Here is an 18,937-nt window from a genome sequence, read left to right on the forward strand (position 1 = left end):
GAGGCCCTTAGTCTTACTGCAACTATATATATATATATATATATATATATATATATATATATATATATATAATGGATATCAACCAAACATGGCATATATACATTGGAGGCTTTACTGGAGAAAAATGAAGGAGGAGTTAAAGAGGACAGAGCTGGGAAGGCAGGAGAGAGGGGAAATTGCTTTCAAGATGTAATGTATATAAGTGGAAAAAAAAAGAAACAATAGATATCACTGTAGCTAAAACTCAATGGACCATGAACTATTTTTAAAAGGTCAGTTGGTGAAGATGTTGACAATACTACTCAAAAATGAATGAAGGAAATCACAGTGTAATTCTATCTCTTCCCAAAAGAAGCAGGGGACATAAATTTATGAAAGATAAATTTCCATGAAAAAGTTAGAAATTTTAATATGTAATAATATTTTATAAGATTTAAAAAAAGAAAAATGAGGAGAAATAACTTCATATGGAAAGATATTAACCTACACAGTTAAGGATCTCCATAAATGGAAGAAAAATTGCTTATAGATAAATCACAATAAAGTTATTTAATATTATTGATGAAACACTTTAAAATATCACCTTCCCAAGAAACCATCTTCAAAATAGTGATAATGTGACTTCAACTCACCATCCAAATGCAGTCACAGATCCTGGAATCATATCCTTTATGGAATAAAATAGGAAACATTGCAAACCCCAAATTCAATGGGTAAAGTATTTCTTTTTACATTAATGAAAAAATAAGAAAAGATGCAGAAGCCACAACTATAAAAATACAGTCTTTCTAAATAAAAATTTAAAGGATGCCAGGAGACATCAACGGCTTCCCCATGAAGACGCCCAGATAAAAATATACAACTAATTGGACAAAATCTGAGTCAAGTCAAGCCAATACTGAGTGAAAGAAGCACTTATAATACTCACATCTACTGCTAAAAAATAGAATTAACATACACAAAATACTTTTTGAGAGGGAAAAGGGTGGATTTGAATCAAAGGAATTTATTCTGTGTAAAAAACAGCCACTCGGGTTAATGCCTTGGTGACAGGCATCCCGCTATCTGATGCCTACTATCTTACAAGGCACTTGTGATTGCCACTGGCACAGGAGTTCAGAGCCACTGCTATAAACCACATGGGCACTTTCAGAATTGTAGACAATGCCAGTGGACTTTGAGAGTCAACAGAAATAATATTTTTTGTTTGTTTTTTTTTTAACCTCTCTTGAAGTGTCTTCAATGGCAGGTTAGTTATATTTGTGACAATTCCAGGAAACAGAGGTGTCCATAACTAAAATCCTACCAAGCAAGGCATCCTTGATTAAAGGGAAGTCATAAATTGTGTCACTACTTTTCGTTTTGCATACCTCAAAGATTTATATATTTCAAAATTACTGAGGAATAACTTATGGATTCATAGGTGTTTGAGGTACACATAGTTTAATACAAAAATCAGAGAAAGCCCAACCAACTTTATCAACACTCATTGTGTATTCAATCAGATATTACTTTCTAGGCACTGAGGAGCAGCTGGCAATTTTTGATTAAAGAAGTAAGACAAGCACAGTTTTAGCGTTGGTCCATTACTCCAGAAAAGATAATCAGCATATTGTCTGTGAGAGCATGGAGCACTCTGCAGCTGAAGATGAAACTCTGACTGGGGGAGAATGCCATCTCGCTACAGAGCTCTGTGGCTCTACATGATACACACACCAGGCAGGCACACACATACCACGAGAACTTGCACAAGAACTAGAAATACTACTTGTGATAGGAATTACCAGTAAGTTTTCCAGGTTAGTTCTTATGTGCCATAGTTCTTTCTATTGGGAAAAGAGACAGTTGATGTGTGTGTGTGTGTGTGTGTGTGTGTGTGTGTGTGTGTGTGTGCGCGCGCGCGCATATGCAATGTGCATTGCCTGTGGGGGTCAGAAAACAATCCTGGGGGTTATCCTTGACCTTCTATCTTGTTTGCTACAGAGGTTCTGTTTATCTGCCTCTGAGTAGAGCAGGCTAGCTGGCCATGAACTCAGAGGGATTCTCCTCCTGTCTCCCATCTCTCTGCAGGAACACTGGAAGTGCAGATGGATCTTATTGGCCCCTGTTTCTGCATGATCTTGAATGTATACTAGGGTCCTCATACTTGCACAATCTGAGTTTTACTCCCTGAACCTTCTTCCAAACCCTTCTTTGCTTCTTTGCTTTTTTTTTTTTACTTTATGTTAAATCATCCAAGGAAGCCTTTGTGTCATGTTCATTATTAAACTTGTGTGTACTTAATAGCGAAGAAAAGGGGAAATCCATATTTTATTGTTTAACACAATAGCTTTAAAGAGAATACATCACTACTGTCCAAAACACAGGGTCATGAAATGAATACTTAAGCAAACAGACTTTTTCCCCATTATATCTATCGAATTTGGCTTCACACACTCTCAAATATAGTAGTTTTTCTCAAAAAGAAAGCTATCCAGAAATATAGCCCAGTGTTCACAGTTTGACGACTCTGAAACGCATACTTCCAATTGAGAGAGACAATCACAAACAACGGCCTGTACTAAGGAAACAGAGAAAAGCTGACTGTGGAGGGACAATAGACCTGAGTGTAGCTTTCGAAACCAGAGCTGTAATCCAGTTTGTAAGAAAATAAAGAATGGACATATTGGTCTAAACTCCAGTGAATCACAGAAGCCTAACACAATACAACACCCGCGACATCTTTTTCCCAAAGAGGCACAAGGCTCATTGAGTCAGGCAATTCAATTACCCTCTCACCCTGGGATGAACCCCCTCCTGTGTTCAGGTCCACTGGCAGAGCAGTATGGGACAACCTACACTGTACACTGCCAGTCTTTGTCTAAAAACCTGCAGGCTTCAAAGAAAATAAATCTTTGACCTTTGGTGATTATTACATATGATTTCTCAGGAATACACTACTTTAAAAAGTTTATTTCCAGCCTCACCAATGATGAAATATTCAATAAAAGATCTTAAGTAATTTTAATTAGATTGTGAATATGTTTGAATAAATAACAACATACAGATAAGTTAAGAAAATGGAAAAAGGCTGTTCCTCTTGTTATTTGTTTTCTAATATTTATTTGTGTCCTCTGTCATGAGTATTTGGCCTCTATGTCTGAATCTGTACCACATATGTACCTGACGCCTGGGAGATCAAAAGAGTATGACATGTATCGAGGAACTGGAGTTTTAGATGACTCCTAGCCACAATGTGGGTCCTGGGAAATTAGCCCTGGTCTTCTACAAGAGCAGCGAGTATGCTTAAGCATGGAGCCATCGCTCCAGCCCAGAAGAGAGGGAGTTTGAACAACAGAACAAAGAGACCTTTCGCACTCACAGAGGATAGCAGCCCTTCAAAGATGACATCATTCCTCTGTGTCACTTTCCTGCAATTAGCATAGATTTCTGAATAAGTAGACCATGTAACTAACCTTTAGGGTTGTTTAGCTTCTGGTGTGGGACAGAACGGAGACAAGTGAGTTAGCAGGCTTCCTAGATTGATGGCCATCAACCAACCCCTCATTTCTGATAGGAGTACTCTTCATGTAGGTATGTGCTTCAGCCAGAATATTTTAGGCTTCAAGCTTTACATATTTTGGTAAGATACTTTTTAAATGAACTTAAATTCAAGCACATTCCATGTGATATTATTTAACAGGTAAGACAAAGTTCTTACGATAATGAACATTTTGGATACTATGATATTTAAAGCCTGACCCCTTTCCAGAATTCTTCCAAAAATGCAAAGCAGATTTCCCAGTCCCTAAGGGATTAAGACCTAAACATAAAATACTTTATTCGTGGATTTTTACAACCTAATCACAATTGATTTGTATATTTCCACTTCCTTTCTTCATGGTATCTTGGGCCTGTTTACTAAAGCTACATAACATTTCCTCAGAGAAGCAGTGTGCATGTTCACATTCCTTCTTTCACATAGTGTTGCATGAGCAGTCTTTCTGGGTTACATGGAATGCAGCATCAACCAAAAGAAACTCTAATTGGGTAATTTTAAAATGTGTCTATATTTATCTTTCATTGTGTGTCATGATACTCTATTTGTATTTTAACAAATAAAGCTTTCCTGAGGATCAGAGTATAAAACAGCCCCACTGGTCAGTCTTATAGACCGGGCAGTGGTGACACACACCTTTAATCACAGTAGCGACACTAGTTTGCCACAGAAACCAGGTGGTAGTGGTGCATACCTTTAGTCCCAGTATTAGAGAAGAAAATAAGATGGGAGGAGATAGCTCTCACTTATATAGCTCTTATTTAAGATTTCTGGAGGTAGAAAGTCTATTTTGGACTGAGGTAGAGGTAAGAGCCAGTGGTTACCTGTTTTGCTTTTCTGACCTTCTGGTTGAACACCCATATCTGTCTCTGGGTTTTGATCAGACATGCTTCAATAATGTACTATTAAGATGATGATGCTGACATGGCCACAGCAAGGACATCTTAACACTTGGTACTAACAAACAGTAGGTACTCAGTAGTCACTATCAACAACCACAGCAGAATCACTACAGCTGCAAGACTCGCCACATTAAACAAAGAGGGACAGTAGTCACTTCTGCACTAAGTATTTTGCAGCAACATTGGAAGATAATGCTACATTTTCCTCATAGAAGAAAGTGACAAGGTCATTAGTTTTCACTGGATTATTATCAAGAAATCAGACTAAAAATTTAGCACTTCAAATCCTACTAAGTACAACCATGAAAACTAAATTCATGTCCTACAACCTAAGCAGTAACCATTGATTATCTCAAAACATTTATAACATTTTAATTAATTTCTTCATAATTCCACTCATGCAGAGATGGTGTTCTTTTTTATCATATTCACTGTCCACTCTTCCAAATTCCCTAACTCCTCTCAGATCTACCATATCCTACTGCCAACATTGTGTCTCCTTTTTTTCTTTAACCCTTTAAGTTTAATTCGTTCTGTCTATGGTTTCACGGAGCTGAGCCCATCCACTATTGCATAGTTGCAGAGTTAACCTACTTAACAGGCACTCCCTTAAAGAATACTGACTCTCCCTCCCACAGAAGCCATCAACTGTCAGTTCCTCCTCAGCTCAGGGTTGGGCTTGAGATCGACCCTCATGATCAGATGCTGGCTGGCTTGTTCTTGTGCAGGTCTGGCAGGAGCAACTGCATCTGCTGTGAGTTTGTGTGTGTTGCAATTTCATTATGGCCATGACCTCTGAGCTCACCTTGTTGGCGATACTTGTGATGAATGACTTAATATCAAGATTTGTGGGACAACTCTTCTGGCAGGGGGCGTCTGCACATTTCAGGCACCTGGGGAATAGAATAACTGTGTTAAAAAATTACAAAGAAAGTGACATCATCTCTCTTTTTTTATTTTTAGACCAACTCTGAGTTGACACTTAACAAATACAAATAAAATTGAAAAAAATTAAGCATGCATTCTTCAAGTGATACCATAAATACTCAGTCTCTACTAAATTTTTATGCCTCCTGAGATATGTGGAACGGTGACCTTCTGGTACTTAACATCCTGTCCTCTCAGAGCAGCTCCTAAGTTTTAGGAGGTGTTAACCTAGAGATACATCATTCACTCTTTTATGGAATCTTCCATTTTTTGATATACCAGTATACTGTTTAATAAATGCAATATTTTATGACACAGCTTGTAAGTCTTAGAGACTACAATTACTATGCAAATGCAGAGGAGATCTAGATCGTAACAGTCACAATGTCCTTATTTTCTCTCCTCTCTCCAAACTTCCTGCTGTTCTCTATTTCCTTTCCTCCCTCCCTCTTCCCTTCAGCCATCTCTCTGTTGTCTTGAAGCATAGAGTTCAGGCACAGCACAAGTAAGTGCTGTAACAACTGTTTCAAGAAGTGGGAGTGGGTGGAGGGGTGTGAGGGAGAACTGTGGCTGAAATGTAAAATACAGAGAAAAAATAAAATGAATTCTAGCAGGCAAAACTCTAAATGTAATAAACAAGTGTGAAGAAATAGTAATTAAAAAGCTGCCCAGATTCACTCCCTTCGATAACAAAGCATTTTCTTCCCACAGTTGCCTTTACCTTAAGGGAAAGGAATAAGGTCTTCATATCCTTTGCTTGGGGCAGCTCTGGTGCAATTGAATGTCAATAAGAGGCAAAGAGAGACAATGTGGGGTACTGCTCCACAGGAATCTACTCTATACCCAATTCTACTCCCTTCACTTCCCAAATTTAACTCAGAATCTTCTTCATGGGGAACCAGACAGAGACATTCCTGAAGGTTAATATAGGTAGCATGATAGATATACTTATTTCACCAAGGAACTCCTGGTATTTTCAAGTTTCTAGTCTCTGATGTGATATTGATAACCATACTATAAAAACCACCAAGCTACAACTCTATTGTGGAATAGAAACAGATGCAAACACTGACTGCACTATTCTTAATTTGTATGCGGTGTGTATGCGTCTGTGTGTTTGTGTTCATTTACTCATTCATTTTCCAACATTTACTGATTCCCCGTATGACAGATTGAGCTTGTCAGTCAAGTAAGGAGTTTGGTCTTCAAAGAAATGATGCAGAAAGGTAGCGTAGAACCTTTGACAGGTGAAGTCTACTGGGAACAGAAGTCATTAGGGTACTAGTTTCAGAAAGAATTGATGATGTCATGTTCATTCTTACAGGAGTCTCAGTACAGAAGAGAAAGCCTTGCTCCATCCTTACCTCCCTTTGATTTTCTTTAATGCTGAATGTTATCTCTCTCATACATGTATAATCCATCATAGGACTCAGATGATAGCCTTGCCATGTGATCTGGGCTTTTAAACTCCCACATGGTGAACTAAATATATGTATTTATTTTGCATATAATTCAATCTTGGTTATTTTTATTACAGTAGCAGAAAAGAATAAAAGATTGAAAGAACATAAACATAGTGGTTCCTTTCACGGAGCATATAACTAAAGGAAAGTGAAGAGATACAAAGAGCACTTCAATTTTCAAAATGATCAATGTAACAAAACAGAGCATAAGGGAGTATATGGGAGGGTTAGTAATTCTGGAGTAGGAGTCAGGAAAGATTTGTTGAGTGCAATAATACTTTACAAAGACCTCAAAGATGGGTGGATGTGAAGGCAGCAAAGAATGGTAGGATTAGCAGCATAGGAAAGCAAAAGAATGGCTCCAGAGTGGAAGCGGTCCATGCCAAGGTTTGAAAGGGAAAGAATATGTCAGGGTGGGATTTAGTCTGACTAAAGCAAGAGAAGATGAAGAAAGATATTCAGCTGGAGATAGAACTTCAGACAATATGCTACTGTCATGTGTGTTCGAGGAGCAGAATCATAAACTAATTTGTCTAAGAATGAATTCTACATTTCTCACTGGCATAGGGATGAGGGCCCTCATTTCATATCCACATCCAAGTGTAAAGACCTTAGTTCATTTCCTTCAAGAAAACAATAGCCATCTCCTTGTCACATCATTGTACGGCCATCCTCGGCATTGTCTGAAGCAATTTCTCAAAACCTAATTAATATCTTGTTTTTAAATCTGGTCTCCTTTCTATGGCTTATGCCCTTAGCCTTCTCTCTAAATTAAATTTTTCACAATGAGTACTGAAGGCTTTTCATAATCAATTGTCCTCTGTGAAATATCGTCATTAAACCTCTCCTCTGTCATTGCTCTGAATGCCATTGTTAGATTCACATCTGTCATTTTGTTGGATTCCTATCTACTCAGACTTAAGCTGTCAGAATGTTTTGTTTTCTATTTCTCCCCCCCTAAAACATTCTCTGTGAGGAAGAAGAAAAGGAATTTCTTAGAAGTATATCCTGCAATATACATCACAAAATTATCTTTAAAAAGAAAAGAAAAAGAAGAAAAAAAAAGAAAAGACTCGACCAATGCAGTCCTTGGAGTTGAGGTGAGGGAATGCAGTGTGAGGAACGACCATGTGTATAAATATGGAGGGCATTAATAGTATTGTGATTATCTTTCTACTAAGTACCAATGCAATACAGTCAAAAACCTAGCAAAAAAAAATTCTCACTTAATATGTCACCTTAACCGTTTAAACATCCTTGCCATTAAATATCTAATTAAGATAGATAGATAGATAGATAGATAGATAGATTAGAGGTATATAGATATATGCATATATATGCTAAACACACACAGGACAGACAGACACCTAAAGGGAAAAACAGAAAGAAAGACTGGCACTAGACAGAGAGACAATATCATACTGATTCTCCTTATCTTTAATCAAGTTTTCTGCATTTTCTCTTTCAAACATCCAACATGACTAATAAGGCAACTGAAAATGACCGTATAATGTCAGCAGATATGAGTGAACTGAATTAAGATGCAGCATGTCTTCCTGTCCTTCTAGAGAAATCTTAAATTCAACATAAACAGAGTCACTTAACAGCGCCGACAACGTAAGGATTTTCCGTTGTGGTTATTAAGCCTCTTTACCAAATAATTCTCCCTTTATTATTGAGCTAGTGCACAAATAACAGCTGTTGGAAATGTCAGATGTTAATGAGGCAGGGCAATGCAAACCTGAATTGTAGCATTCTCTCTTTTTTTTTTCCTTTGGTGCCATGAATATGCCAGAATGGGCAGACTCTGATAATAATACCATCTTGCAATTCTCTAAGCGCTCTGCAGACTAAAGTGCATCAGGCTGCCATTAATCCCACTTATCACTCTGACAGCTCAGTAATTACACTAGTGCTATAGCCAGGTAGTCCTAATAAAATATCAACCACTGCACTGGAATGCATACTGGTGAGATGCTTTATTAAACTTGTGTGTGTGTGTGTGGGGGGGTGATCATCAAGTGACATTATTGTTGACCTATTTTTCTATTTGACAATAAATTATCCTTTGACCATGCCATGATAGATATTACAGAGTATATTTACTGTACCAAATTGGAAAGGTTGAGAATCGTAATGATGTAGACAAATGATGTAAATAAAATAGCAGAAACATACATCCAGATGTTATTTCCTAAATTGCTTTCAATGATTGATACCATGAAGAAATCAGAGGCACGGTACTTAGGGGGATTTGTCAACAATTATGGTAAACCACAGTGCTCAGTAAATTGTTCCTCAGAAGTAACATTTCAATTACAGCCGTTTGCCTCTTCAGTCATTTAAGAACCCCTTCCTTGCAGAGTTACTGTACTATAATAAGGTTTATTTTTAAATTCACTGTAAGGGGCAAAAGTTAGTTGAGATAAATAATTATGTAATATTTTTAATCTGCAGATAATTAAATTCATACTAAACTTGGATATTAGATTATCTCTAAAAGCAGTGAAACATCGTATGTTTTATTACTGATAAACTTTCTATTTTCATATTTAGTACAGGGTATAACAATGGATTTCATTAAAAGCAATATGTGGGATGCTTAGTAAAAGTTAATCTTTTGTGATTAACAGGATTTTCAAAAGGCATATGGAAACTTTCATTCTGTTACTTGAGGGACCAAACTATTCAAGATATACGCATTTGTGATCTTTCTGTAGGGAAAACAGACACAATGAGGATGAGTAGTTTTACTTCATAATAAATAACTAAATTGCATTTTATTCTTCACACATCTGAAAGAACAGAGACATCATTCTTCTACTAGTAAGCATTCGCAACAGCTAGAATTGTAACGTATGCTTCTTATAGAATTGTCCAGAGCTAAAATGACAATTTTTCAGGAAACACACGCTCACCCAGGAGCACCCACGAGTACACACATCTATTGAATAATGCATGAACTCAATATACATTGTCTTAGTTTTGCTAATTTTGACAATGAACCCAGCACTGTTCTATGGATATCCAGCATTAAGCCATGAATTAATACAATAGGATTGGTCAAATTAGTACTCATATAAAGCATTTTAATATTTTCCCAATATTGATATTATTTTTCTGCAAGTCTTTGAAGTGTGTTGATCATTTGGAAGATCTACTAGTTGAGACACAGTCAATAGTATGGATCCTAGCTTCCTCTTTCTCCCACTCTTCCTTGCTCTATAGGCACTAGAGTAAACAAATTTACACACTAGTGTTATTTACTAATGGAATATTTCCACTGAAAACTGGGTAGATGCCATTGTCAAGTTGGTGGAAGTCATATGAATCAAGTTGTAATGGCTCGCAGTCTCATACGTGCATCTGAGTTTCATTACAATCAGGTCTGATGCCCAGCAAATAAAAGAATAAAACATCCAAGATTGATGGATTGTATCTTTAAAAACATTATATGACTAATCTCATGTTTTGATCCAGCAAACAGTCAAAACAGCTAACTGAACGTCATAAGTGTATTTATTAATGTGTATAGAAAACTATTGCATGCTAGCATTGTTCTGGGTACTTAATAAATAAAAACTCAATCTTCTTAACCATTCTTCATAAGAATCTGATGAGTTAGGCCCTTTTGTTAGTGTCATCTTAAAGAGACAGACACTATGGTAAAACAGTCTTTCGCTGACTTAACTTGCTATAATTTATCAGTAATTTCTCTAATTCTAGTAGTCTTTAAGGTGTTAAATGAGAATGTCCCAGGGTCTTTTTTACTGACTTTCTCTGCCATCTTTTCATGATTCTACATTACTCATCCAGTCTTACTTATTGCGTGGATTCTGGATTGAGTACCCTTACCCAATTTTGACTTGGTCTACACCCTAGACTACCATATCATTACTTCATTTCTATCGTGGTTCTTAAAATAGCCCAAACTATAGAGAACTTAAAAAGTTTTAAATTATACTGCAATAAGCTCATGAGAATCCTAGTCCTTATTGTTTACATAGTTTAAAGATTACCATTTAAAAATATGAAGAAGCTGGGCGGTGGTGGCGCACGCCTTTAATCCCAGCACTTGGGAGGCAGAGGCAGGGGGATCTGTGTGAGTTCGAGACCAGCCTGGTCTACAAGAGCTAGTTCCAGGACAGGCTTCAAAACCACAGAGAAACCCTGTCTCGAAAAACCAAAAAAATAAAATAAAATAAAATAAAATAAAATACGAAGAAAGAAAACTCTTTGACCTTAATACTTACAAATCAAAGTATTGCTTGCAATGTATTTTCTCGTAAGAAAATTATTTATACAAATCAACAAGATCAATACATCCTATAAATAGCAGAACACACCATGCTACAAAAAATGAGCCATAATAGATACAATTAAACTGAAATTTCTATAATCAGGATTAATCCTAAAGTAAATATGCCTTTTCAAACGCTTGTCACAGCATTTATTACAAAGGAGAGAAGCTTAATACAAAATAATTCCCAGTAAAGTTACTGAGTTCAAGAAGAAGAGGAGGAGGAAGAGGAAGAAGACAACAAAGATGACAAGAACTCAGGATGATGAAGAGGAGGAGAATAAAAACGAGGAGGAGGTTAAGTTTTAAGAAAATTACTATACATGCATAATATCTCTTCTTAGGCGTGTAATGCATAAGAATCACTGCTATAATCACACTCCAAAAATCTTTGGAAATGCCCAGAAATTAATGAATGTGAGTAAAAAGTAGATAAGAATATAAATGTTTAATCTTGTCAATTTAAGTTACATCTTAAGGTGGGCCAAGGTTTCAGGCAACAGTATTGCTTAGAAAATGAGGTAATATGAAGACAAACTGCTCATTAAAAGAGGATTTTTGATAAAAAAAAAAAACCTAGCCCAGAAGCCAAAGAACACAATATTCATAGATAATATCTTGAACACAATCATTAAAATTAAGCTGCCTACAGCTTAGTATGATTTAAACTCTAAAAGAAAGAAATAAAAAGCTATCAACACATAGTATATATTTGTGTAAATACAGGAAATTCCATTCACTTTGCACCTAATGAAATGTATTTGAATACTGGATCTGCTTTTAATGAAATATATTTGAAAACTGAAATCAGTGTCACAGGATGTCACATGCCCTATTACATTTATGAAAGCTAAATGAAGAATCTGAGTCAGGGTATTAAAACTTGAATACATTTGTGATCGATGGGATCTTAACACATCATTTTCATTCTTTCTTTCTTCTTTCTCTCTTCTGTCCTTCTCTCCTTCAGCTAACACCCACAGAGCACTCACTATTTTCTTCAAAAAACTTCTAGAAGAAAGGTATGATATGATGAACAAAATGCAAATTCTTCCTCCCAGAAAGTTGCAGTAGAGAAAGTGGACAAATACATACTTGTCCTTGAAGGTTATAGATATGAAATGATGGAGAAAGAGAAGAGGTTTAAAGTATATTTACTTGCATCTTGAGACAAAAAAGACTGACCAGAAGAGCTTAGGATCTGGTCTTTCTCTATTCTTCCATACTCTGGCCCAGTAAATTATGTGATTCCAAGTTATAAAACCCAAATAGCCTGCTCTCCATGGTCTCCCATCTGCAGTATAAGTGAGGATTGAACAGCCAAGACATTATCAGACCCCCAGAAGGCTGAATGGCCTGGTTAACAATAACTCCTATACCTCTGTTCTCTATTACTGTCCAACTTCCATAATAAACATAGGTCTTGTCACATGTCATATATGATTCTCTTCTGTCTCATTGAATGCAGAAATGTCGGTAACTCCTACACAGTACACCTGTTTGAGAACATTCTTTTCCAATACTTTTAATTCACCTTTCTGGCTGTTAATATTTTATCTGTATACACAGGGCTACAGGAGGCAATGTAGCCCAATGGATGCTGGATTTAATACAGCTCAACAATTAGTCTTATGGTCAGGGGAATGTGATTTAAATATTTGTAGCCTCATTTCCTCAACTAAGTTACTAATTATAGTCTGGATATCACAATATGATGGAAGACGAACTATAGAAATGATCCCTGAAAGTATAGTCTTATGATGGAAGACTTTAAGAAATAATACACATGAAACCTTCAGAAGATTGTCTATGTGCAGCAAATGCTCAAACTGTAGATTATTCGTATTATTATCTGTGGACACAGGAGGATACCATGCAGACATGAGCTGTGGGAAGCACACTGCTATGATAGAAAGTATGGATGGTGATTACAATGTGAGTCACTGCAAAAATCAAGACACTATTTGGAGCTCATTCCCTACAGTGGGATGACTTGCTCAGTCTTGATGCAACAGGGAGGGGCTTGAATCTTCCTCAGGGTAATGTGCCAGGATTTGTTGATTCCCCATGGGAGGCCTTACATTTCAGGAGGAGTGGATGAGGGTGAGCTGGAGGGAAAGCGGGTGGAGGGGGTTCAAGAGGAGGGTGAAAGGGAGAAGTGTGGTTGGAATGTAAAATGAATTTAAAAAAAGACATCCCTGACCAGCACCAGCAATGTTCATGTTATACTATCCACTCAATTAATGTCTTATCTATAATTTAACTATTAAATACAAATCTGATAAAACATTTAAATTTCAAAATGTTGTTCATATAGTTTTTCATGAAATAAAATAGGTAAACAACAATCCCACGGAATTAAGTTCATATGGCTTATGTTCACTAAGGAGTCTTATAAAGAAAGTGGCAGCCATCCCACACAACTTGATCTGTGTCGGCACCCAGATAGAGCAATGTGTTAGATGCTACAAAACAACACGCATCTTATTTCTTCAAGTGACCTCTTTTTTAGTTCACTATGAATCACTCTGACGGGACTGCTGTAGCCACCAATTCTGCATGTGGGTGGCATAGGCAAATTCATCTGTGAGCAATGGCTCTGAAGCCACAGGGGTGAGCAGGCTGGATGAAAATGATCCTCCTATGTAAGATAAACTCTCTGGCTAAAATTTGATTATTTTGTCCCATTTATCTGCACATCTAATATGAGTATGCTTCTAACACATTAATACATCCATATGTGGACATAATAAACACAAAAATTCCAACTTTGGAAAACACATTTAGAAATAATTTCAAAGTAAATTTCTTATGTTTTAGCTTCCTATTCATGCTGGGAATTTTCTCACATGTTCCCTTCTGTATACTTTTTCTAAGTGAACTTTTCAGAATAATCCCACTGAGAGGAAATTGCTTTGCAAGCTAGGACGATATTAATCTGTTCTCCCAGCATAGTGGGTGCATAAATCCTTTTTTATTGAAGAGATGTTGTTAAAGTTCTATATGTAAGAGGACAGGACAGTATTGATTTTGGCAATGCTTATACAAAGGTAGTATTTTTAGTTAAAGAAGTTGTATTCTTTCGATTTCCCTGCCATTGCTCTTGCTTATCCCTCAATACAAAAAGCACAACTCTTACTCTCTTCTGCCTGGCAAGTTCCTTTCCATCCTTAAGAATGCAGTACTGTTTTTCATCTTCATCTCATCAGCTCTCTTCAATTACCTAACTCAAGTGTAGTCCGGGTACACATGTTGATTAACTTACCCCTACCTATAACTACAGTTTGAAGGAAACCAGAACCCTCTTCTGGCCTCCAGGGGCATTGAACTCACACGCACAAATCCATACAGATATACATGTATTTTTTAATTAAAAAAAAACAAATAAAATCACTTCAAGTGTAATTCAAAAACAAATAAAAAATAGAGCCCAAGGTTAATGCTGTAATTCTGCCAAGGAATCTGCGGTGTCATAACAACACAGCTTAAGAGCCGGAAGGAATGAAAAGAGTCGGGCTATGCTTTTTAGGTTTTACTTTGTGGCTTTAGGAAGATAGTTTTCATATTTGAAAACTTGTGCGTCAATAGTTCTCTGATTCTTGACTTCAGTGTTTCTCTGCATTATTGCTATTTTCATCCTTTGATTCCAGCATACCTGCCAAAACTCAGCATGTCCTGTTTCTACTAAATTTTCATATCTATCTCAGATGTCAGATATCTGGGACCCCAAGTTACCTGAAAAAACTGAGGTTATCCCTAACATATTATGTATCTTTAACCATTCACTTCTTTTTTCTTCCATATAAGTATCTTCTTCAATTTTCTGTCAGTCATCATTTGTTAAGAATCATCTTAAAGGAATCCAGGAGTTTTCAAGCATAACGACCATAGTATCTGCCAAATTAATGCTAATGCCAGATTCCCAAAATAGTGATAGAAATAACACTATTTCCAAAGCAAAATGGGCCCAGGCCCAAATTCTGAGGGTACTACATACATTATTGAGTGTATGAGAAAAAAAACCCTTGCTAAAAGCATCACATTTTTTAATGTCTGCAAGCACAATCAAAAGCCCAGATCAGAAGGTCAAATACACAAAATTCAGCAAAGTGTCTATAACACAATTTTTAAAAAAAGTATTTGTCCATCCTCAATTCAAGCATAATAAACACATTTTCTAGTATTCCTGAGGAATAGCAATCCCTCTGTTGGGACTTCAAGTTTGCTCTTTTAATTCGTGGCCATCTACTTTGCAGAGCTGTGCATACTCGTTCTTTCTATGTCACTCTCCACCAATCACAGTGTCCAAGTAATATCAGAGGGTAGCCATGGCCATGCCAGCCTTGCGCATGATTGTAGCTACAGTCTAGTTTACCTTCCACTCACACAAGCAACCAATGCCTTCTATAACCACACAACAGGAACTTTTACAATTATCTTTCCTTATCATCCCCAGTTTGCATATTTTGTTCTTCAGAGAAGATAACACATATATTCCCTCTTTATTATCTCCATCAAAATTGAGCTATTCATTTTCTGAACTCCTCCATTCAGAAAGGAAGCATAAAGGATAGTGATGGCCATACACTAATATATTCTTGTCCCCTACCTTACATTCTCAACCATTACTAGAATAGTTTTGCCTATTAATTGAAATTGGTTTTAGAAAAGCTGTGGAATACATCATAGAAAGAGGCAATACATCTTTTAAATTATTACAATTTATTAATTTGATTACTTTGATTTGTGGAGAGGGTGTGAAATGAAGATTTAGAAATACAAAAAGGATATTCTGAGCCTCAGGTTCCATCCACATATCTATTATGGATCTCATTTCTCTCTGAAAGTGCATTTCACAGAAGCCTAATTAGCATGCATTTATTGTGTGTGAAAACATCCTCAAGGATTTTCCCTTTTTTTCCCTGCCAGTTCATAATTGTTTGTACTAATAGCTGCTACATATTTCATTAATTCAGAGTGAGCATAAAGTGGAATATCATTATTGCATTCAAAAATAATGACTAACACTGTTGATGGAATCTCTTGAGGCAAGAAGAAACACGTGAGAAAGAGGAGAGGGAAGTGGAGGACCTGAAAGAGGAACTGACAAAGGCTAGCGGGGAGGAATATGGTACCAGAGAAACAAACAAAAGGCAAAAGGAATTGCCTGAGAGTTGATTGTAAGAGTAGAAACTTCAGAGAAAAGAGAAAGGGGAGGAAATTCTTCCCTTGGGTGAATTTTCTATAGGTAAGAATAGAGCTGAGGATACTCAGGACCATTTCTTCACACATAGCCAATGAAAGAAATTAACACCTTCACAGTGGTCAGAGATAAGAAATTGGAGAGCTTCTTGGAGACAAGGAGCTGATAAAATACTCATAGAGAATGAACGCTGGGAAGACTCAAAAAACACCTCCTACATTGGCCGATGAGGGAGTTGATGAGATTTTACCAGCATGATTTTAGACTGTGCAAACCAGTGACTGTTACACACCGGATGAATTCAGTATTTTATGTCATTATGAGGAACTGGATTTGGGGTGGACAGCACTCCAGAGCAATGAGTAGCAAGGGAATGTATCTTTATTCATGGAAAGATATTTATGATTTGAAGGAAGTGTGATCTTTAATCTGTTATTGACAAAATACATATTTTTTTAAAAAAAAATTTCTCTCACCTGTACTTTATTAATGTGACTTTATAACTTCTTCCTTGCAAAGGAGAACACATTTCTCCACTTTAATCCGATGCTGTGAAATGTTTATGCTAAGAGATGAGGGATAAGGCCAGGCACATATCCTCATATCAAGTCTGGGCAAGGCTACCCAGTAGGAGGAAAGGGTCCCAAGAACAGGCAAAAGAATCAGAGATACCTCTAACTCCCATTGTTAGGAGTCCCACAAGAACACCAAGCTAAGGACTATAACATATATTTAGTGGGCCTAGCATAGATCCACGCAAGGCTCTGTGATTGTCAGTTCAGTCTCTGGGAGCCCCTTTGAGAATTGTTTAGTTGATTCTGTGGACATTGTTCTGCTGGTGTCCTCAACCTCTCTGGCTCCTATGATTTTTTATCCTGTTCTTCTGTGGGGTTCCCTGAGATCCATGGTCAGGAACCTGATGGAGATCTCTAATTTGAGCTCTCTCTACCTAATGTTTGGATGTGGATCTCTGCATCTGTTTCCATCAGTTGCTGGAGGAAGCTTCTCTGGTCTGCTAATAACAGGGCTAGACACTGATCCTGTTTGTCTGTCTGAATCTGGGCTACCTTGTTCAAGATGATTTTTTTCAACTTCCATACATTTGCATCCATACTTCATGAAGTCATTTAACAGCTGAGTAGTACTCCATTGTGTATATATGCCTCAATTTCTTTATCCATTCTTCAGTCAAGGGACATCTAGGTTTTTTTTCTCTTTCCAGTTTCAGACTATATGAATAAAGCTACTATAAATATAGTTGAGCAAATGTCTTTGTGGTAGGATGGAACATCCTTTGGGTATAAGCCAGAGTGGTACAGCTGGGCTAGAGAGATAGCTCAGCCACTAAAGGCTAGGCTCACAACCAATACCACAAAATGAATGTTATGGATTTATAGGTGGAAGCTTAAGAGTCAAGAGGAGAAGGAGAGATGGCCAGAGTACGTGCTTGAATAGAGAAGTTCACAACAGGAGGGGTGGAGTCCCAGGAAATAGGATATAATTGAGTTCCTAGTCTGGGAGCTCTTTAAAGGAATTTATGGGAAAAACTATGGTGAGGCCTGAGAACAGAATTGTTGATCAGTCCAGTTTATCCACTCACAGTGGATCTTCTCAGTTTCACTCATTTAATCATGTACATCCTCTAGGCAGAGACAGTTATTAGGCAATGACAAAGAGACAGGAAGAACTATTCTCTGACACCCTTGGCCTCTAGTAAGGATACTTTCAGAACAGCTGCTTTGGGCTGCTGCCCTACATGACCAACTTCTATCTCCTATTTGAATCAACCTCACATGATCCCTAAATCTCCCTTGTAATCCCATCATTTTTCTTTCTAATAGAGGATGAATGGACACAGGGAGGAGAGGTTAGTTGTTGCAGCTAAAATAGACTGATATAAACATCTGTTTCCTAATATGTAAAGGAACTGAAGCCAAGACAGCAGAACAACATGCAGAAGTCAGTCTTCAAGGCATTCATAAGTAAATTTGCTACAATTAGCAATTTTTATTGTTTTAAGCCACTGAGCTATGGAATGGCTTGTTATGCAGAAGGACCTGAACACTGCATTCCTATGCAATGATCCCTTTCAAATATCAAGGGTAAGCTCAGTAACAAATTTTTATAATGTCTCAGTTTAGTATAAATAAAGCCCAAACTATAACTTAGGATCTATCAACTTCAGATGTTTGCTGTTGTTGCTTTCATTCTCAACAATGCACCAAGGAACTACTTGCCAAAGCTAAGAGAGAAGACCCACATTGATAATAGAATCTTGTCTGATTTTTACATAAATGTCCCAAGAATAAACTCACGGTGAGTTTATTTAATAGAGATAACCAGGAGAAGAAGAAAGCTATTCCTTAGAAGTCTGGAGAATCTGAGAAACATTTTCTCAGATAGGTACATGTATCTCTCCATAACTCAATTCCTACTAACTTTAACCAGTTCTAGAATTTTCTATTTTCAGAGGTCACATAATCTGCCATATGCTAATAGATTACATGTGCCCATATATGCATTAAAATAATAATGAAACATTTCCTAATTTTAAAAAATCCATAGACCTAGAACTCAGTAAACATGAACTTTTTGAATTTGCTC

General features: G+C 36.9%; 1 protein-coding gene and 1 pseudogene across 1 annotated transcript in view; both read right to left on the bottom strand.

The window, feature by feature from the left end:
* Dpyd (dihydropyrimidine dehydrogenase) overlaps positions 1 to 18,937 on the bottom strand; it is a 755,789-nt gene that overhangs the window by 586,402 nt on the left and 150,450 nt on the right. The window contains exon 4 of the mRNA XM_041647856.1: positions 5,246 to 5,333. Within this exon, the coding sequence (XP_041503790.1) occupies positions 5,246 to 5,333 (88 nt within the window). The remainder of the gene's footprint in view (positions 1 to 5,245; positions 5,334 to 18,937) is intronic.
* LOC121454386 lies at positions 12,758 to 12,887 on the bottom strand (annotated as a pseudogene).

Source organism: Microtus oregoni, unplaced genomic scaffold, assembly GCF_018167655.1.
Source record: "Microtus oregoni isolate MIOR12 unplaced genomic scaffold, Mior012 000000F_ref0000247, whole genome shotgun sequence".
Classification (NCBI taxonomy): Eukaryota; Metazoa; Chordata; class Mammalia; order Rodentia; family Cricetidae; genus Microtus; species Microtus oregoni.